Here is a 22,315-nt window from a genome sequence, read left to right as displayed (position 1 = left end):
GATAGGACAGTGGGTGAAACGCGGAGGGAGCCTTGATTGGAAGTGTCTGGAGCAGATTTCCCAGAACAATGGATGGATCCCTTCGAGTTAAGCGCCCGCTTGACCTCCGCAAGGCCAGAAGCGCCCTGTTGGAAAGCGAAGCGTTGATGAGAGACACCTTCCTTTTAAGAGGGTTGGTTTGGAGGATCTATTAAGCAGCCGGACCCAGCGATTGGCCGCCTTCACACATACACACACACACTCCTCTTCCCCGGATGAGGGACTTAAGTCATAAATGGGTTTAATCAAGGATGGGGAGGGGATAGCATTAGATCAGGCTGCTTCGCTTTCCCTGCTCCTAAGCTCCCGCAGGAACAACACGTCTTCTTTGTGAAAGAAAGAAAAGTGGCTGAACTGTAAACTCGCCGGTGGTCTCCCGGGAGCGAGAACCTCCGCACACAATCGTCGCCCTTTAGGTTCGCCTCTGCGCTTAAGCGCAGGGCTAAGCCTTCAAATTCTAAGTTTTGTTCTCCAGCAGCACCTGCTGCTGGGACACTTTGCAGACCCTTCTCCCCCCCCTCCTCTCCCATCCCATCTTTCTTATCCTTCCATTGCGGACAATGAGGAGCAGGTTTCTCTTGGATTATGGGGCGCCCAAGACCCATAGAGACGTGCTTGGAGGGGGGGAGGGGACTGCATTGCCACTTCAGACACTCCTTTGGAGAATAGCGGGTCCCACTGATAGTAAGGAGCCTCGCTTTCAAGCCAGCGGGGAGAGCCTTATCTATATTGCTAGGAGCGCTGACAGGGCGAACCTCGCTCCTGAAAAACGCGGTGCAAAGTTGGCGAGAGAAAGTCTCACTCAAAAGTGAACAAACCGGGAAGGTGGCTCCGTCAGAGGGAAAGACCCCAAAGGAAAGCGTGGGGAGAGACCCCGGCAGGCAAGGGATCCTAGTCCAGCCTGCAGACCTTGCTTTCCATCGAGTGGGTTAGCCCTTCTCTCCCGCTGTTCCTTAGCCCTCCGTGTCTTGCCGGCGGGGAAGGGGGGCCATTAGAGGAACGAGGTTGGAGGGAAGAATTCAATCAAAGTTGGCCATTAGCAAACCGGGGGCTCCCCTCCTCCGGCTCTCCCGAACACTTTGCGTGCTGTTTGCTGTTCTCTGCAAGGGAGAGGCGGCTGAGTTTTGAACGGCACTGAAAAGAGGGGTGAGCCTCATCTGGCTCCCCTACCCACCGGGCGCAGCGCAGGTGGCCAGAAGCGACTGAGCGGCTCCTTCTGCTTTCTCGGTGCTTGTTCATCTGTTTCCCCCCACCCTCCTTTCTTTGCCTTTTCCTCCCTCCCCCCCCCACCTGCGTGCGCTCCTTCCTTCTTCCCTCCTTAGAGTTTGATTACAAAGAGATGGGGGGGGAGAAAGAGAGAGAGAGAGAGAGAGACGCTGTGTAGGAGGCGTGGTGTCAGCACCAGGGCCGGGGCCAATGGGAGGCTCCCCCTGAGCCGGTTGCTAGAGGTCTCCACGTAAATCAAAGCGCAGGGAGCCAATGGGGGCCGGAGGGAGGGAGGAGAAGGGACGCGTGCCTTTGCAGTGGGCTCTGCCAAGCGGACTTGCGGGGGAAGCGAGCGGCGAGAGGAGCCCGAGGCGAAAAAGTAGCTGTCAAATGCGCGGCTCCTTTAAGCGGAGCCCTCAGTCCGGCTCGGAGAGTCATGGCGACCACAGCGTCTAACCACTACAGCCTGCTTACCTCCAGCTCGCCCATGGTGCACGCCGAGCCGCCCGGGAGCATGCAGCCCGGCGCCGGCTACAGAGACGCCCAGGCTCTGGTGCAGGCGGACTACGCGCTGCAGAGCAACGGGCATCCGCTCAGCCACGCTCACCAGTGGATCACGGCGCTGTCCCACGGCGGCGGTGGCGGCGGCGGGGGAGGCGGCGGCGGCGGCGGCGGAGGAGGAGGAGGCAACGGCGGGGACTCGCCATGGTCCCCCAGCCCGCTGGGCCAGCAGGACATCAAGCCCTCGGTGGTGCAGGCCGGCGGCCGGGGCGACGAGCTCCAGCAGCAGCAGCAGCATCACCAGCAGTCGCAGCAGCAAGGCAGACCCCCGCACTTGGTCCACCACGCCGGGAGCCACCACGCCGCCGTGGCCGCCGCCGTGGCTTGGAGGACCGGCGGCTCGGCTCACTTGCCGCCCGGCATGGCCGCGGCTAACGGCGGCGGCCAAGGCGGGCTGCTCTACGCTCAGCCCCCGGGCTTCACGGTCAACGGAATGCTGGGCTCGGGCCAGCCGGGCATGCACCACCACAGCCTGCGGGATGCCCACGAGGAGCCCCCGCCGCCTCCGCAGCAGCAGCAGCAACAGCAGCAGCCGCCCCCTCACCACCCGGATCACCTCGCGCAGCAGCAGCAGCAGCAGCAGCAACAGCACCCGCACCACCACCCGCACGGGGGCCCGCCGCCGCCGCCGCCTCCGCACCACCACCACCACGAGGCGCACTCGGACGAGGACACGCCGACCTCGGACGACCTGGAGCAGTTCGCCAAGCAGTTCAAGCAGCGGCGGATCAAACTGGGATTTACCCAAGCGGACGTGGGCTTGGCCCTGGGCACCCTCTACGGCAACGTCTTCTCGCAGACCACCATCTGCAGGTTCGAGGCGCTGCAGCTGAGCTTCAAGAACATGTGCAAGTTGAAGCCTTTGTTGAACAAGTGGCTGGAGGAGGCGGACTCCTCGTCCGGCAGCCCCACCAGCATAGACAAGATCGCAGCGCAGGGGCGCAAGCGGAAAAAGCGCACCTCCATCGAGGTGAGCGTCAAGGGCGCCCTCGAGAGCCATTTCCTCAAGTGCCCCAAGCCCTCCGCCCAGGAGATCACCTCACTGGCGGACAGCCTCCAGCTCGAGAAGGAGGTGGTCCGCGTGTGGTTTTGTAACAGGAGACAGAAAGAGAAACGCATGACTCCCCCGGGAGGGGCTCTGCCGGGAGCCGAGGACGTGTATGGGGCCAGCAGGGACACGCCGCCGCCGCACCATGGGGTACAGACTCCCGTGCAGTGAACTCCGCCCGGGGCGGAGGAGGAGGAGGAGGAGGGGGGTGGGGGTCGAGGGGGCCGAGCCCACCAGGCCTCTTCCCTCTGACCCGACTCCTCCGATCCTTTTTTGATTGTTTCCCTCCCCTTTAAAACAAAGCAAAAGCAGACAAAAACAAAACAGGAAGGAAGGAAGGCGACCGCACTGAACTATGCTTGAAACGGTAGCGAAGTGGGTAAATGAATGAGGGTGTGTTTTGACCTTTACAGGCGAGTAACCTGGCAATGGAGTGCAGTGAGTATACGGAGGGATGTGTGAGGGGCGAGACGGTGCCTGACTCTTACTTCCACCCGCTGCCTCACAGCTCGATCTCTTTCTCTCTCACACTCCCTCTCTTTTTTCCTCTCTCCCCTCTTTCCTTCCCGCTCTCTCCTTCTCTCTTTTCCTCTCTCCCTTCCTCTCTTTTTCCCTCTCCCCCTTTCCCTCCCTCCCTCCCTCCCTTTTTCTCTCTCTTTCTTCTCGGCAGCCAGGCACAGCCCTCCCCCCCCAAGAGGTTCTTAAATCAGAGAGGAGTGAAAAGGAACGTTGGGCTTGACTTAGCAACCCAATCCTTGAGGGATTTAAGCCAGGTGCACCTCCAACACTTTTTGGTCTCGGTTTGGGGGGGGGAGGGATGCGGGCAAACGTGTAGGTAAGAATGAGGGCTTAGAAAGGCCAAGCTGGCAAATTTATGCTGCTGGAAATGGATGTTTGCCCATTATTTATCTCTTTCTCATTTGCAGGTGGGGAGGGGGAGGAGGAGGAATGATCTGCATTTTCTACCTGGCCCAGGGTAGGCATCCCTGTGGATGTGGCCTTTCCTTCTGGTGTGGGTGTCTTGAAGTTTGAGGACCACCTTTGGTGGAAGTCAAGTTTAGTTTGCTCTTTCTGCCGCCTTTAGCCTGCCTTTAGGGAGATGGGGTGGAGCTCTTTAACCCTGTGTGAAAACCAGTAGAAAGAAGAACAGGAAAGGTGGGGAGGGGATAAGTAACAGCTTCTTCCCAGAAATGTGGTTCTGAAATTATTCAGCAGCGGAGATCACCCATAGTTGGTATGTGAGATTTGGGAAAGAAAGATGGAGAATGAAGACTTTTACCCTTCTCCCATGTTGATAAGGTTCTTCAGCTAAAAAACCCTTAATCCCAGCCAGCATGCCCTTGGTGTCCTCATGCAACCTCTCTGAATGTCGACTGGGGGAAAAGCTGAAGCATTTGGGCAAGCCCCAATTAATTGATCCAAAAGAGGGGGGAATGGAGTGGACCGCAGAAAACTCTGGCAGTTTTTTCCACCAGAAAGAGGCGCTTTTGGGGAGAGGATTCTAACAATGGGATAGAAGAAGAGAGATGGGAGGGGGGATTGTTTCACTTGAGAAAGGTCCCTCTATATGCCTTGCATGCCCAGCACTACATGAACCTTAGGACAGTGAAAGTGGCATCTGCTTTTCACTGTGAAAGGAAGAGGGGTGGGATCCCCTGAAGGCAAAACCCTTCATTCTGGGGAAAGGGAAAACCTCGCTGATCAAAGTAACAAAGCTCAGAGGAGCAGCTCTGTGATCCTAAGGTAGAGCATTTCCCTTTGATTTGCTTTATCAAAGATTAAAAACCTAAGGGATGCCCACTTTAAATTGGGGCTGGCTTGCTTCCACCTCCTGAGCTTCCACTATTGAGTTTCAAGATGGAAGAATTGCATCCATGGCAAAAAGAAAAGAAAGAGAAGAAAAGAAAACTCACCCTAGATTCATTCATCTCAAGGGGAGGTTTGACTTCAAGGGAAGGAGAGAGTGGTTCTATCAAAAGAGTGCTTCCTTTGGATAGAATTCACCCCATTGAAATAAGGAGGCATTCAGGCTGATAAAGGAAGTCAGATGTTCATTCCTGGGAATCTGATTTCCAAATCAAAAATGACTGTGAAGGTTTGCTTTCAAAGTCAAGGGCATAGTTAAGGAGGCGGTCCCGAGCTTAACGTTGTTGAGGTCTTGTGCAGGTGGGAAAATTTCCCTCTAGGGTTTAGCATCCCAAATGCTGCCTGACATATCAGCTTAATGTAGATGAGATGGAAAAGACCAGCTTTTAACTCTACCAGTCCTTTTTTTTCTTTTATTTATTTATTTTTTGAAGAGATTTAAGTGGAGTGGGAATAAAAACCAATCTAAATGACGTTTTTCAATTCCTCCTTTTCCTGCTCCTCTGGGATTCATGGTTTTAATGGGTACATTGACTTGATGGAAATGGTTCACTTTCCCCCAAACAAACCAAAACAAGGCAGAAGGTTTAAGAGAAAAGGGAATGGAGGGAGGGCCTTGAAATTGTGTATTATATTCTATATTATGGGTTAACCACTGAAACTGTGATCGTAATTCATTCTGAAACATCTACTCAGCACAAAACGGGGTGTCTGTGTAACTTTGTTTTCTAATAATTTTTACAAAAAAAAAACAAAAACAAGTTTGCCTGATGAAATTATTGAAAATCCTGAGGCCAGCTGAATCTTCTCTTGGAGAACTTCACAGAGAAAAACGTTGGTTTAGGTCAATTGGAATTTCAGAATAATCTGATCTCCAAGAATTGCTCTAAACCTCAGCCTGGCACTGGATTTTAATCTCCCCCGTTTCCTCAGAAGACAAATGTAGCTTTCTAGGCAGTCTTTATTCTATGTTCACATTGTAGGGATCCCCCCCCCCAATCCAAACAATGTGGGTACTGATTTCTTTTTGAGACTATTGTGGCTGCTGTTGATTATAAGATGGAGACAAACTCCTTATCTGTTGATATTCAGGTCAGGGAGGAAGAAGGGGCAACAGGGGGACAGTGACACTTATGGGTAAGGTCAAAAGAAGGAGTTTGGAGAAGGTAGACCTCCAAGATTTACCTAAAGATAATTTTTAAAAAAAGTTACCAAGCAAACCTTACCACTCTGTATATATGTTTAATATTTGTCCTTTGAAATGCAGAAATAGTTGAAATGTTTCCTTTGTCTATTTTTTTTTCTTTTTCTTTTTAAATGCTACCCAGGGAAATATTTTCATATCATTTTTAAGTGGCCTGCCTCAATGTATATTTATTTCTTCTAAAGCAAACAGGTTCTGGAAACTGTGGGAGTTCTTTTTCTGTAGCTTTAAATGAGTAGGTAAACAAACAAACAAAAATTCTATATGGGATGTATATTTTTTTTGGTTCAGTCTCTTTAAAGAAAAACTTTGTTTTTTGGTACATTTGGATGTGCTCGTGGGGAAAAATAAAAGCGCAGAGATCCTTATATATTTATGTTAAAGTAATATTTTATTATCTACATAAAACAGAAATACACAAGATCTTTATAGTTTCTTCGACTTATTGGCATGTCCTTTATTTTTTTTTGCTGTCGAGGAGGGGATATTGAGTGACAAAATTGTGTGTGTGTGTGTGTGTATGTGTACTTCCTTCTTTCAAGGGGAACAGAAATTAGTTATTTCTGTTGAAATGGACTCCTATCCCCAACCCTTTTATTTTCATGACATTTTGGAATAAACTCTGCCTAATGGGTAAGGCAGATTTTTCTCGTTTTGGTAGTGTAATGATGCTAGTTGGTATAATGCAGCAAGAATATAGGCCTGCAAATTTAATGGGAGATTTAAGTTGATTTTGTAGCTTGGGCCTGCCAGCGTTCCATAGCCAGCACAATGTGTGTGATTGCATGCCCTGAACATTTCTCAGGAACCAGAGAGATGGGGAATTTGGGCATCTGTTTGAAGATTGCACAGATCTAGCATATATGGCAAGCAGTAATTCTCAAGGGGGGGGGGGGTAATGTCTCTTGATATTCAGATGTTGCGCCATTTGGGACAGGAGCTTAGTGGCTTTTGAATCACTCCTCAGATAGATGGTGGAAATCTTTAGAGATGCAGGTTTTGGAGAGAGCTCACAATAGTACGATTGGTGGTCTTTTTCATAACAGATACAGTGCAACTTACCTCTCTGTCTCTCTCTGTTTCTCTCTGTGTGTGTGTGTGTCTCTCTCTCTGTATCTCTGTCTCTCACTCTTTCTCTAGAGGTTATCTGCATACATGCTATTTTTAAATAAACGGTTTCAGTCACAGAAATGTTTGCCTTTAGCTGGGAGTCCTCACTCAGATCCAGTTTAGGTGGGAGAAGTTCTTATTCTCTCTCAGGAGACCGAAAACTTATGTCAAAAGCGATTGCACGCAGTCTTTTTCTTTTTTAGATTTCCAAAACCCTAAGCTGTTCTTTCTGTCTATCTGTCTTCCTTGAGGGGGAGGGGGGAACACAGCAAATCTGTTGTGCTGTTGCAATCCTTTCGCCGGCTTCCTCTCTTTTTGAGACTACAATATACAGGAGGATTTCCAAGGTGCGGCAGAACCCTGGGGTTTGACGCCACTTTGGAGCTGCCCTTTCGGGGCGAGACGATTTCCTTTCCCAGCAGTGGGAATGCGTCCTCGGTGTCTCGAGGACCTGAGTATACAAGGGGTAGGACTTTTTTTTTTCTTCTTCTTCTCAAGGCGAAGCACAGAATCAGGCCCGGCCGTTGCGACCGGGTGCGCCTTCGAGGGCTGGTGTGGTAACCTTGTGAGCACAAAGGCCCCGCTTGCAAAGAGGCAGAAGAAGCTGGGAGAATCCCGCTGGCTGGTTTTGGGGTCGAGGGTCTCCAAAGGAGCAGGCCCAGTTTTGCGGGTATACCTGGGAATGTATGAGTTTCGCGGATCTTTGGTCCTTCTTCCTTCCTTCCTTCCTTCCTTCCTTCCTTCCTTCCTTCCTTCCTCCCTCCCTCCCTCCCTCCCTCCCTTCCTTCCTTCCTCCAGACCCACCCACCCACTGTCACTCCCCCCCCCACCCTCCTTTAGCGGTAGTTTCCAGGCTTATTAGATTTAATCATCTTTTCTAACCCCTAGTCAATATTACACGCGTCCCAAACAGATTCAGTTAAATGATCTTATCAATAGTCTGGAAGCGAAGTGACAGCAAGAAGGAGTGTTCTGCGACCGCAAATATGCTGATGGGTAAAATGTTTAAGCTGGGTATGGATTGAAAGTCCTTTTGGTCAATAGCTCGCTGAGTTGTTTGCATTTTTTAAAAAACAGCGGCGAGGGAGCGAGGGCGGGCGGGCGTCTGAAGCAGTGAAAACTGGGCAGCCTCTGCCCTCTGCAGGACACCCGAGCGGCCTCTCTGCAGCGCTTCTTCTTCTTCTTCTTCCCAAAGGCCAACCGGACGAGGGGGAGGGGGGAGGGGAACGGGAGGGAGCGGGAGAACGCTGAATCTCATTCCAGGAAGGCCTCCGCAGATCCCGCGCCCCTTTGGGCTCTGGTTTGCAGGCTTGTAGAGGGGAAAAAAGGCGAGTTTGCTTGAAACACACGCGCTCCACTATCCTGCGCGCACGCCGGCCTGTGCACGCGTGTATTCCCCCGCTAAGTCTCAGCAGGACAGTCCCCGCCTGTTGCCTGTTGGGGAAACAGAGCAGCGGCGACTCCCTGCAGAGAAAGGGGTCGGGCTGCAGGGAGAGTAGGGGGAGGAGAGCTTCTTCTGAAAAGGCCTCCTTTCACCCGCACCCCCATCCCCCTTGTCCAAAGGCAGCCGCCACAGTCTGAAGTCTCTCAGGAACTTCTTTGGCTTAAGCCAGGAAAGGGCCTTTATCTCCATCTTCATCTGTCTTTCTCTTTAGCGCTGTATCCCGAGAGCTCTCTGGAGAAACACAACGGGGGGGGGGGCTTGCCCAGGCAAAACGGAGGGTCCTCCCCCTTTCCCTCCGTCAACTGGACAAGCGAGGTCCTTTCGGTTTTTGCGATCCCCCCCCCCTCCTTCCCGTTTTCACATCTTTTGACAGCAGTGTCGATTTTGTGGGAAACCTGCCTCTCTCAGCCAACGGCAGTAAATAATCAAAGTGAGCTGGGCGAAAGGTGGGGTGTTTAAAAAAAACGGTGGGGTTAAACTTTAGAATAGGATGCTGGAAGAGCAAAGCAGGCGGCTGTCTTGGTTGCCAGAGCTTAATTCACCTCTCGCCTTTTTTTTGGGGGGGGGGCGACGTCGACAGCCAAAAGTTGGGAAGTTGAAGCTGAAAGTCGTAGAGAAGGTCGCTTATTTATCTGGGAATGTGTCCCGAGCTTAAAGGGGGGCTTGAGGAAGAAAAGCAAAGAGTAATCGGAATAAAAAGAGAGGTTTGGAGAAGTTTGAGGAAGACAAGAGGAACAGTGGATGCGCAATGTTATTGTATTATCATCCTCACCACCAGTTATTTTGCCAAAGAATAGTTAGTAATTGAGGCAGACCTGAACCAATATTAGGTGGGAATCTCTCCCCCTCCCAATTATAAGCTATTGGGAACAATTGAATGTATGTGTTCATCTATTTTAACGTGTGGGGTTTTGTTTTGTTTTGTTTTGACCAGTTCAAATAGGAATCGCTTCTCTTCCCTTTATAAATCGCCTTCTTCCCATCCTAAGTTGTCGGGGTTCATGTTTACATTTCTGGGCCAAGTGATAAATGAATATGTAAATACGGTGGGTTTTTTAATGGCACAGGGCGACGGGCTTTGCATGAGAAGAGAGCAGCTTTCTAGCTATCCACAATCTCGATTCGCAAAGCGATTGTGCTCGTTGGTGTCGTTGTCATTCCAGGAGGACCGCAGCTTCCTCCACCGCCCCCCCCCACTCCCCCCAAATGTACCTTTACGATCTAGGGCAGGGACACAACCCGGGCGCTTTCCGCTGCTTTTTATTTCTTTGTTTTTAACTTGGTACCGTTTTCATCTGTCCGAATCTGAGCCTTCCCTTGCCACGGTTAATGTTCGGGGCCCTTTCTCGACTACCCTTCCGATTCGGTTCGAAGAAGGGGAGAGGTGAGCCAGAATAGAAAGCAGTTTTTGCAGTTTAATTTGCCCTGCGTCTTTTAGGTGGACGACTTATCAATTATAGGGGGAAGCGACGAGTCTCCGTGCATCAAATTAGGCTGACTCGGAGTCCCCCATCTGCATGCTTCGGTATGGGTGGCAACTTAATTTTAGTGGGGTTTTAGTCAGTGCCTCTCTAGGATAGCCGGTATACTCCTCCGCATGGATCTCAATAGAATTCTTTATTGCCCAAGTGTGACTGGACAGACAAGGAATTTGTCTCCCGTGCATAAGCTCTCAATGTACAGACAAGCAACAAAGTGGTGGGTAAACATCTGTACGTGGAAGTAAAACCTAGGGCCACTGTCTGTATCCCTTTCGTGTGCATTTCACCTTTCGCCCTTGAAGCGAGTTAGAGATGCAGATTCTGACATTGGGGGGGGGGGTGCGGAAAGGAGAGCGCCCAAGGTGTAGCTTCGTAATTGGGGCAGCTATACCAGGCCAAAGCAGTCGCTAGCCCGTTTGTTACCCTGTGCGCATCTCCTGCTTCTGCTGAAGGCAAAAGAGCAGCCGGGTTAAGGAAAGCAGATTTGAACTCTGAAAACGAAGAACCGGCTTCCGTACTAGGCTCTGTAAAATTCTCCCCAGGGTAGAGAAAGCAGGGCGATCTTCAGGGGCAGATGAGCAATTGCTGGTGGGAAGGGGCGCCTTTTCATCCCTGGCTAGCTTACAAAGAATGCATTTTTCATCCGGCTGCCCATCCCTAGATTGCAGTTACGGTTACCTGGAACTTGAACTCTAGCCTCCGCTTCGTCTTTCTTCCACGAAGAAAGCCCCATTAAACACAGTGCGAAGTAACTTCTGGGCAACGGGCGTAGAAGAGGGAAGGGCTGGGTGTCTAGGAGTTAGATGGCTGGCCCGCCAAATCGGAACCCCGTTCAGAACAGGCCTCTCTAGGCTCAGTAGAAAGCATTAACCTCAGGATCGCCCTGTGATATTACAGCATAGCAGCAGCCCAATTCTGTTATAAACGGAGAGCAAAGTTCTAGGAAATGGGATGAAATGTGTTTCCAGGGAAGCAAGGCTGTAGCGTGTTTTACTATAGTGGGTTGTATCAATCTAGGAAATCCCTAACCCTATCCCAGGTTAGTAAACTACTTTAGCCCGTTTTTATTTAAAGAGAGCCACCGGGTTCTTAGCAGAAAGAAGCCAGCGAGGCCACTTCTAAAGTTACATTAACGTTGTTGGAGTTGTGACTTGGTTGCAGGACTTGAGTTGTGAACAGACGTCAGCTAGTGTAATGCGAGTAGAACATGTGTAAAAAAGCAAGGGTGCCTTATATGTGTTTCATTAATGGTACCGGTTTGTTTTTGAAACGTAGTCGTTATAACCCGGTTTTATTACTGCCTGACGGCCAAGAGTGTCAAGATGTAGCAAAGAATGTCGATTTTAATAATAATAATAATAATCACTGGGGCTACAAAGAGTTTTATTTTGCTAAGAAGTAATCCTATTGCTGTAAAATAAATTCGCGTTTAGATTGCAACCAGAGAGGAAATGAACAAGATTTCCCAACATTTTCTTATTAAACAACCTTGCCAGTGAGGTTTTGGGTGCTGGGATAAACTATTGATGCAACTATTGAAATTATTGGCCTTTTTATTCGTAACTTTCTCAATCAGCAAATCTAGAATGCCTCGTGGATCTCTTGGAACGCAGAAAGAATAATATATAGGAAATCTTTTTTTGCTTCTTGGTCTGTCCTTGTGGTGTTCCGGACAAAAAGAATCACTAAGGCCACGTCCATCCATTGGGGTTTCTGTCCGAAGAAGCTCCATTGATTTGCAAAGGGTGCTGAAGGAGACCTTCCTTGGGTAACCCAGGCTCGAGGCCATCTGCCGCCTTGCTGTCGAGGGTGACTTTTCCTTTGTGTTTTGTTTGCTAAGCGCGAAAAGTTAAGACAGAAGGCAGAGACGAACCACATCAAAAGTGGTGCTGAGGGTGGGAAGGGGAACTATCCCTTGTTCTGCCAAAAAAGAAGAGTGACTATAGTGCTGGTTTTTTTAAAAAAAAAATTGCAGACTCATAGCTAGTAAAATTTGAAAGTGCTACCGACTTCCTCCTGATTTTAGTGGAAATAATCTCTCTTACCTCTGTGCTATTTGCCCTTGTTTCTGTGTGGTGCTTCTCCCATCCCCCCCCAAAATAATCGTATTTAAAAATGAGGTTTTCTAGAACCTTTGAGTTTCTAGACCCTTCAGTACAAATAGTTGGGAATGTAAACAGTCAAGCAAAAAGTTAGGAGATGAACCGGAGCAGGCAGGGGAAGAGAACTTGTATATACCTTGCTCCGTAAACTTCAGAGGGTGAATGTCGTTCTCCCTCCTCTCCCCGTCACCAAACTTTTATGGGAGGCAAAACAAATAGTAATATAAGAGTAAAAGGAAAGTTTGCGACGCGTTTCGGGGCAGAGCATTTCCATTCTTGAAACCACTCCCAGTGGACGTGGACGTGCAGTTGTCTTCTCCACTCATTTCCACCCACCCATTTTCATAGGCTTTGATGATCTGAAAAGGCCTGAAACTGCCTTAAATTCGCGGAAGCCTTCCCGGTAGTTAAGCTGGATTTTCTTAAAAGCCCAGCGGGCCCTTCCAGTTCCTAGGACAATCCTGCCTGCCCAGAGAGCCATCTGTCCCAGCCGGAGCTTCGGCTCCGCCAACCAAGCCCCAAGTTCCCAATTTCCATCGGCAGGTGCCCCCAAAGGAGATATCTGCCTCGGTGCAGTCCAGCCTCTCCCCAAAGCCCAGCCCAGACTCCGAGCAGCCCCAGAGTAAAGTTTGGGGCGACTTGACCGCCCCTTCTGCTCTCCTCCAAGCCTCCAGGCGCTCAGCGCCAACTCTGGGTAGGCTCCAGCTCCACGGTCAGTCAGCGAGGTGTGCCAAGAAGGAGGGCGCTATTTATTTCCCTCTGCCTGTGGCTTGCGAAGACGTTCAGGCAGGCACAATCATTACACTAATTTGTATTTGATTGTTTGGGCGGACGAGGGGTGAGTTTTATTACGCTAAAGCATTCAAGCACGCACGCACCACTGATTAGCAGTATACATTAAATAAAGTTGTTTGTACACATTGTCTTACCACATATAGGCAGACTTATTATTCTAATTACTCTAATTAGGGCCTTGCAATGGCTTCTGTTTGATCTAGAGAGACTTGGCTCCGCGCTGGTCCTTTTTAGGAGGGGGAGGATATAATTCGCTGCCTTGAAGTTGTCACATTGCCCCCCTCCCTTCCAAAGACATAAAAGTGCCGGCAACTATCACTCTTGATTAAAAGCGGGCGATTTACGCCTTGGTTGCGAAAGAGAGGTTTGGGGTGGTGGGTTTGGGATGCTCCTGAAGGTGTGTCCCCCCCACCACCACCACTCCAGCAATATTTTTTTGTTTAATGTTTAAAATTTAAACGGGAAACTAACATTCAAACGAATAAGATTTAACCTTTTCTTTTTCCATCCAAAGGGAATTCCTTTTAGGAATGGTCTAGGTTAGGGTGAGCGAAGTCTTTAAACAGAGCAATCGTCTGCTTTTTACTGCTTTACTTGGAAGGAAGTTCCCCTCCTGTCTATCCATCGGTATTGTCAGTGATACTTGTCGCCCCCCCCCCCGGACAATTGCGCGAAGATTATTGTGGGAAAGTTTGTTTTCTTAAAAGTAAAATGAAGGCAACCATTTCCCCTGCTCTCCGTTAATCAAAGAGGTTGCTTTCTTATGGCATAAAATTGAATAACTGATTTATTTTGGGCTAGTTCTTTCTCCCCTTCCCTCCTCTCCAAAAATAATACAGATATTTTTATTTCTCCCTCTTTGAAATCAAATATAGTATCGATACTGTCTGAAAAGGAGAACTATTACTCCTTTGCTCACTCTCGAATTGTAGCAATTGCTCCCATTTACAAAATATTATTCCTTCTCCCCCCCCCCCTCCCTCTCTCCTTCCTTCCTTCTTTCCCTCCCTTTCTGGAAGCAAGTCCAGCTGCTAAATGTTAAGAGTCCCCTTTCCAGCCTCGGCCAACTCCTCGGTGAAAGAAACCATCAGCTCCCACCCACCCACGCCTTTTCTTTCATAGATGCTACCGTCGGTCTTTCCCCGAGGAGCCACTGGTTTCCTTCTAGCCGCATCCCAGGTCACAATCCTATCCTCCTCCGTCAATGGCTGGGAGCAAAGGCAGAGTTGCTGCTCGCCCCGCTCCTGAAGTGCCTTGAATGGGGGCGCACTCGCTGCCCCTTTCTCTCCCCGCTCGGGTCCGAAGTCGAGGTGCAGCTGAGTTTGTGCTTTTGCGTGCTCCACCAAGGATGCACCCGAGCCACCTTTTGCGATGTTTTGGGGTAGGGGGCGGCCCGTCCCATCCGGCCGGGTTTGTTTTGGGAGGGATCCTCGCAGATCCTCCCGGATCCCCGGGGCTTCGGCAGGCAGGGCGCACGCCTCCTGCCTGCCCTTTCCCTCTTCTCCCGCCTCCAGATCCTTTGTCACGGATCCGAGTCAGGGGAGGGAAAAGGCCAAAGGGTTTTGGAAAGGATCCGAGGGGCGTCCCGGAGGGGGGAAACAACCGCCGCAGCGCTCAGCCGCTTTGGCAGAAGTCCCAGCAGGCAACGGCATTGGGATCAGGCCTGGAGCTGCGGGTCTCCCAACCGGGAGAGATCAAACATTCTCAAGCAGGACTTGAGCTGGCAGTCTGAAAAGGAAGGGGGGGGGAGAGAATCCGCGAGCGGGGGGGGGGGTTAGAACCAGCCAAATGCCCCTCTGCCATAAAGATCCTCTGTGCCACAGGATTTATCCTTCCCCCGAGAGTTCATTGTACTACACAGCCTGGCTGCCCTTCTCGCATGAATCTGTTTTGTAACAAAGTCTCCCCGGCGTGGGTATTAAGAGAATAAAGCCTCCCTCCCCTTTCCCTCCTCCCCACACCCCCCCTCCCTTTGATCCCCTCGTCCATGCAGCAGCTGCTCTAGAGAGGCGCTGCTTCCGAGCCGCGCGAAAGAAGCCAAAATAGAACTTGAGCGCCCCGCAGCGGCCCCGAGGCGAAGTTAAGCTCGGAAAAATAAAAAAAGGTGGTGGGGGGGGGGAGGAGAGAGAGGAAGAGACGGGCCAAAAAAAGCAAAAAAAAAAAAAAAAAAAAAAGCAAAGCGGGCGACCCCCCCCCCCCATTGTGCTCTTGCGAAAAGAAAGTAGGGAAGCTTCGGCTTCCTGCTCGCTTCGGAAGGCGAGTTCGTGGGCGTTTGACCCGGTTTGGAAGGGCAGAAAGGTTAAGGAGCAAAGGAGGGAGGGGGGAGAGCGAGAGAAGAAGAGCGTCTTCTCCAGATTCTCTCTTGTCCGCTTCTGGCTTTGCTTCGCAGCTGGAAGAAAATTAGGATTCTGGAGGGAAATCGCTTCCATAAATAGGAGGAACAGAAAGATGCACCAGGCCCAAGCCTGATTTTCCTGGGCCATGATTTTGTTGTTGTGTTTATTTATAGGCCGCCCTTTTCCCTGGGGGGACTCAGGGCGGCTAACAACTTATGGGAGGGGAAGACATACAATAACATAAAAATACAGTGTGTAGTTAAGATCAAACAACATTCATTCAACATTCGGGCGGGGGCAAACTATGATCTTTACCCCCAGGCCTGGCGGGATAGCCAGATCTTGAGGGCTGTGCGGAAGGTCTGAAGGGTGGTGAGGGTACGAATCCCCACGGGGAGATCGTTCCAGAGGGTCGGAGCTGCTACAGAAAAGGCTCTCCTCCGCGTAGTTGCCAGCCGACACTGGCTGGCAGATGGCACTCGGAGGAGGCCTAATCTGTGGGATCTTATGGGTCGGGAGGAGGTAATTGGCAGAAGGCGGTCTCCCAAGTACGCAGATCCACTACCATGAAGGGCTTTATAGGTAGTAAGAAGCACCTTGAAGTGCACACGGAGGCCAACAGGTAGCCAGTGCAGCTCGCGGAGGATAGGTGTTATGTGGGCGAACCGAGGTGCACCCACGATCACTCGCGCGGCCGCATTCTGGACTAGCTGAAGCCGCCGAATGCTCTTCAAGGGCAGCCCCATGTAGAGCACGTTGCAGTATTCCAGCCTAGAGGTCACGAGGGCGCGAGTGACTGTTGTGAGAGCCTCCCGATTCAGGTAGGGTCGCAACTGGCGCACCAGGCGAACCTGGGCAAATGCCCCCCTGGTCACAGCCGACAGGTGGTGATCAAAAGTCAGCTGTGGATCCAGGAGGACTCCCAAGTTGCGAACCCTGTCTGAGGGGTGTAAATTTTGACCCCCCAGCCTGATCGATGGAACACTAGCCAAATTTTTGGGAGGGAAACACAACAGCCACTCGGTCTTTTCTGGGTTGAGTACAAGCTTGTTAGCCCGCATCCAGTCCCTAACGGCTTCAAGACCCCGGTTCATCACGTCCACCGCTTCATTGAGTTGGCACGGGGCGGACAGATACAGCTGCGTATCGTCCGCATATTGGTGGTATCTTATCCCGTGCCTCCGAATGATCTCGCCCAGCGGTTTCATGTAGATGTTAAATAGTACGGGGGACAGGACCGACCCCTGCGGCACCCCATATGATAGGGGCCTCGTGGTCGATCTCTGACCCCCGACCAACACCGACTGCGACCTGTCCGAGAGGTAGGAGGAGAACCACTGTAAAACAGTGCCTCCCACCCCCACCTCCCGCAGTCGTCGCAGAAGGATACCATGGTCGATGGTATCGAAAGCCGCCGAGAGGTCGAGGAGAACCAAGATGGAGGCATGGCCTCCATCCCTGGCTCTCCAGAGATCATCGGTCAATGCGACCAAAGCGGTTTCTGTGCTGTAACCAGGTCTGAAGCCGGACTGGAAGGGGTCCAGGTAATCGGCTTCCTCCAAGGACCGCTGGAGCTGGTAGGCCACCACCTTCTCAACAACCTTCCCAATAAAGGGGAGGTTGGAGACTGGACGATAGTTGTTAAGTACGGCTGGATCCAAAGATGGTTTCTTCAGGAGGGGTCTCACCACCGCCGTTTTAAGTGCGGCGGGGAAGTGCCCCTCCCGAAGCGAGGCGGTAATAACCGCTTGGATCCAGCTCCGTGTCACCTCCCTGCTGTTAGCAACCAGCCAGGAGGGACACGGGTCCAGTACGCAGGTGGAGGCACTCACAGCCCTCATGGCCTTGTCCACGTCCCCGGAAGTAACATCCTGAAACTCAACCCAGCGATGGTCAACCAAATCATCCTCTCGTGCCTCTGCTGGCTCTGCAAAGGTGGAGTCCAAATCCGACCGAAACCGAGCAACTTTGTCCGCCAAGAACTGGGCATAATCCTCAGCCCTACCCTGCAAGGGGTCCCCCGTGTCCCTCTTATTTAAGAGGGAGCGGGTTATCCTAAACAGGGCGGCTGGACGAGACTCGGCGGACGCAACCAAGGTGGCAATATAAGATCTCTTTGCTGCCCTAAGTGCCCTGATGTAATCCTTGGTGCAGGTTGTTAAGAGTGCTCGGTTCGGTTCGGATTTATCAGACCTCCACAAGTGCTCTAGGCGTCTCCTCCGGCGCTTCCTCTCCCGGAGCTCCTCGGTGAACCAATGATTAAAACAATTATGTGACCTTGCCCTCTGCCACTTTTTTTTTTAAACAAGGTTGTGCCACAAAGTTTTGGGGGCAGGAAAGAGATCTTGGGCACTTCATCTTGGAGTGGTGGAGCTCTTTTTGTGTTGCCTGGCATCTGTAATTCAAATGTACTGTAATGCGCTGTTAGACCTCATCTGTGTGCATGAGGCCTAACAGAAAAGCGGCCTGTTGGCTTCCAGATGTTTTAGCTCCCACTTTGCCCACCTGGCCCATGACAAAAAGCTGTGCTTGAAAACAATTTTTTTCTTCCTCGATTTCCAGAGGTGGCCTGGATTAAGTCCCTGCAATGTTCTTTGCAAGTTTTGTTCAGAAATGCTTTGCCATTGCCCATGTCCTAGAGCTGCGAAAGAGTGACTGGCTGAGAGTCATCCAGTTGGCTTTGTGCCCAAGACAAGACTAGAACTCACTGTCTCCCAGTTCCTTGCCTGATGCCTTAACTCACTATATAACGAGCTGTTTTAACTCAAAACGTTTAGAAACTATCGAATTGCTGATGCTGGAGCAGAACATTGGTTTGATTTGTTCTGAATGGGCTCCATTGGAATTGCGTGTTTGTATGTGTGCCTGAGTGCCATGAAAAAAAGAAGATGAAATGTTCTTCTTAAATATTAGGTGACACTATGCTTGGAAAGAAAGACCTGAAGGATTATGTCTGTGATTACACAGCAGTCCAGGTGAAAAAGAGCCTTGAGGAGCAGAGTGAATCTAGTTATTGAAAAAGGAGTGATTTCAGAACTAGTTTCAGTTTCCCTGACTGCAACAGGGCAGTTGCTAAAGTTGCTAAAGGGCTTGAGATTAATCCTTAGGGAGCTTCCTGTCTCGATATGTCTCTTCCTTTCCTTGTCATGCCTAGATGTGATCGTTTTGTCTTCCAGGAGTGCTGGATCTGCCTTGAAAGCCATCTCAGCTAGTGGCTGGTGCTACATCTTGTGCAGCGTAGGATTATGCTGTGTGTGAATTGTGCATTTTGGGAAGAAAGAGAGATAAGGACACAATAAGATATAAAATGCGACTCGGCTTCTTTTCTAGAGGATTTCTATTATTTATTTTACTCAATATTTCCCAGAAGAATACCTTGGCACAAATTAAATCATGGTGGGTTTGGCAGCATATGACCACTCATTTTTTACCAGCTGTCTTAAAGTTCCAGCCTGATGTTCATTTTATTCCTGGGAATAAGTCTCACTAAACATGAAAAGTCTTGCCTTAGAGGGAACGTGCATAGGAGTACATAACAGAGCTGTTAGTTTTATCACTCTGTGCATCAACTGCAAGGAAAGAAACTCATGAGCTCCATAACATTATCCTTTTGGTAGACCACTACCTCAGGACCTTAACAAATGCCTGCAGTGATATGTAAGGACTAGCAATTATAGAAATCTCATGTCAACATTACAGGGTGTGATGTTTGTGTTGTATAAGAAGCCAAAGTTTCATTGCCCTTCTGCTTATGTCCCCAAAATGAAAGCTCACAAAGTCCTACTCACTTACATACATTTAAATATGTTACGATCCAATCTTGGAGCAATTTTGTGACTGGTTTATATATTTATTTCTACATTTCCTACCCCGTCCTGTTTAGCCCAAAGGGCTAAATGTGTTGATGTGGCCTTCAGATGCATTTCAACTGTGAAAGCCATGCTTGTGTAGTGTGTACGCAGCATAGCTAACGGAAGGCACATTTGTAGCAGAGGGCTTTTCCCCTGGAATTAAATGGACAGACATATGATCCTCTAAATCTATTTGCACAGGAGCATAATCATCAATTAGCACAATGAAGGCTGCTGTAGGATTCTCCTTATCTCATTGTTATCTTTATCAGGCAATTTGTTCTCAGTTCCCTCTCCAGGAATTGGAAAAAAGATGAGTATTGTAAAGTACATAGATCTTTGCTGAATAAGATTGGTGAATCTGCTGTCCAGAGACCAAATGCCAATGCTGAATTACTCTTGAATCATAAATATGTGTGCATTGGACCCATGGCCTGGTCTGTAGGTCCTTCCCTTTTGTGTCAGCCTCTGATAACTTCTAGTCTTCTAACTGAAGCATCCAAGCTCCTTGATAGCTGCATATCAAACTTGGGGATAAACGGAGCGCTATGCTTGAAACAATTAACTCCTGTCTCCAAAATAAGCCATGTTATTGCTATTATAGCTATTGCCCCTTTTTTACATCTTGGGATCCTATCTGATTCTCATATACCAATAGAAGTGTCTGTCTATCTTTCTGGGTGCAGTTTATAGTACATAAAATGTTTGTGGCTCTTAGAATAATCTAAATGCTTTAGGCAGGTTGATATAGTAGCAGATGTCTATATTTCAGGTTAAGCAAGACTTTTCAAGCGGAAAATCCTCATATGAGAAAGATGAAATACTGCCAACTTTTTTAAAAAAAGTTTTTAGTAATTTTGTTGATGACCTCTTTGTTCTGTTAATGGTAACGTATGTGTTTTTTCTAATTCCATGAGCCCTGATATGGGCTAGCTTTTATAACATTAATTCAACAGTGAAACATAATCAAGTAGCCAAAAGTGAATCTAGTGGTCAAAAGTGAACATAATATTAGTGACAATTCAAAAGTAGTCACAATTGAAAAGTTAATATAATATTAGAAATTAAACCTCCCAGATCTCTGTAACAAAGGCTACATATGGATATAGGTGCAGATTTACATCTGAAACAGTTTCAGGTTTTTGAAAACATACTTTATTAGAAATTTAACCAAGCCTCCCATTTTCCAATTATGACAATTTCTCTGTTATTATAAAGATACATGCTAAGAATACAGGTGGGCTGATGGGCAGATATCCAAAGAACTTAGGAGTCAGATACACAGTTATAATATCTATTAAGAAACTGATGAACGTGTTACAAATGTTGCAGAATAGTTTTCCTATACATTATTCTTTGTTCATCGTACACATATGGATATATTGAAATGCAAATTTCTAGAAAGGGCGAATAAAATTTTAAAGTGATATGAGCCCCTTTCTCTAGGAAAAGAAAGTACACATCTTTACAATGTTTTCTGTTCCCAGCAAAATAGTAAAGCTGCTGACTTCAGACCATCTAAATTTGAATATACCGGTATCTTGGACAATCATGCCAATAGAAGCATACTTTTTTTTTAACTTTTACCCATTCTTTTAGTTGATTTGCAAAATATCTCAACATGCAGCCCTGGGAAGTTACTCACATACTTCTATACTATAAAAGAGGGAGTAGTCTATGCCAGCAATTGCATGACTTAATATTTCAGGTTAGCTTTTACTTGCAACTCAAGGATTTTTGTTTTTCAGGTTTACATGATGTCCATGAGTACTTTGGGCATCTAATATATAAACGTGATGGTCTAAATGTTGTTTATCAGTGGCCTCACACTGCACATGCATTTTATGCATGCACAGAAACTATGGAATCATAATATATTATGGTCATTAGGAAAACAGTATATTTTATTTCATTTTATTTATGTTTATATTGTTGTGGGATATCCCGACATACCTAACATGTATCTAATATGTATCTGATATTAGGCTTCCATTTCTGCCATCTAAGATAGTAGGGAAGTTTGCAATTAGGGTCATCATCATTATTATTATACTATTATTTCTACTATTTTGTGTGCCACCTCTCCATATCTACAGCCTCAGAATGGGCACATCTATCTCAACCTAGGGGTAACTGCAGTATCTCAGCCTTCAGAGAGCTCTATCATATATGGATAGTTGCATTCCTAGCCAGCTGGCATGTTTGTCTGTTGTTCTCTGGGTACAGAAATCACATTTTGCTTTTTTTTTCTTTCCCCCTATTCATTTTTTAAAAGCCCTTTCCCCAAGTCTATTCTTATTGGAACGTCTTTGGCTACCTATGAAGGTTCAGAGGCAGCATTTGTTTCTTCCTTCTTATTACAGGAACAAGACTGGGGAGAAGCTCTCCCCCTCTCTTCAAGCCACCCCTTGACAACGTTGCTTCAAAGCTGCCTTTAATTATGGAACCACTGGCTTGATAGTCGGCTAGAAGATTGCGGCCTTCCCTTCACAAGGCATCTAAATTCAACACGCTCCCTAGCTATTCCATGGGCCCTAATGGGCGTTTATTATAATTATTAAGGTTCTATTATTATTATTATTATTATTATTATTATTATTATTATTATTATTATTATGTTTGGGGGGGGGCTTCGGAAGACACGCTGTCCTCGCTCACCACATCACGTTTTTTTAAAATCTCTCCCTGCCTTTGATTATTGCTACTGGTGGTGATAATATGGTTTTCTTCATGGAGTCTCTTGTTTCTGCTTAAGACACAGTCAGAAGAAAGCTACTCATTTTTGCAGGATTGCTTTTTTTTTTTTTCCTTTTCTTTTCCAAAGCTCCTCCACTGAGAACTTTGCCTCACAAGTTGGAACAATTTTAAACGTGCAAAACCAACCCCTTAAGAAATCTTTGGTGGAGAACAGCGCTATCTACCAGCATATGCCTAAATCATGAAATATATTACATGTTTACTTGAACAATCACATTTCGGGTGACACCTAGACAAGAAAAGCTTATCATCATGCTTCAAACCATTCTGAATCTCACCTCACTATATTCAGTGGAGGTATTCAAGAGTAATTGGTCAAAGGGTGCAGGGTTTTTTTTTTCATTCTTCAAGTGATTTTTTTTAAAATGACCACAAAGGTAATTTGGAGCTGTATGCGTGCAAAATTATAATTTATTGCCTGGTTGCTGTGACAAGAGGCAGGTGCCCATTTGTCACCAATCCAGAGGGGTAATTCACTAGAAGCTAACTGTGGTCTACCTGCAGCTGAGGACAGA

At 48.3% G+C, this 22,315-nt stretch overlaps 1 protein-coding gene across 1 annotated transcript; it reads left to right on the top strand.

Annotated features, from left to right (window-relative positions):
- Positions 1 to 1,681: 1,681 nt before the first annotated feature.
- On the top strand, positions 1,682 to 22,121 carry POU3F2 (POU class 3 homeobox 2). The gene is made up of 2 exons (XM_087718728.1): positions 1,682 to 3,004; positions 21,407 to 22,121. The coding sequence occupies exons 1-2, from the start codon at positions 1,682 to 1,684 to the stop codon at positions 21,479 to 21,481; spliced, it is 1,398 nt and encodes a 465-aa protein (XP_087574854.1). The 3' UTR covers positions 21,482 to 22,121.
- Positions 22,122 to 22,315: the final 194 nt, after the last annotated feature.

The sequence above is a fragment of the Thamnophis sirtalis genome, unplaced genomic scaffold (genome assembly GCF_051295495.1).
Source record: "Thamnophis sirtalis isolate CommonGarterSnake01/CBP01778 unplaced genomic scaffold, rThaSir2_p1.2 scaffold_6, whole genome shotgun sequence".
Taxonomy (NCBI): domain Eukaryota; kingdom Metazoa; phylum Chordata; class Lepidosauria; order Squamata; family Natricidae; genus Thamnophis; species Thamnophis sirtalis.
Note: the sequence above shows the minus strand (reverse complement) of the source record. Positions and strands in the feature narration are given on the sequence as shown.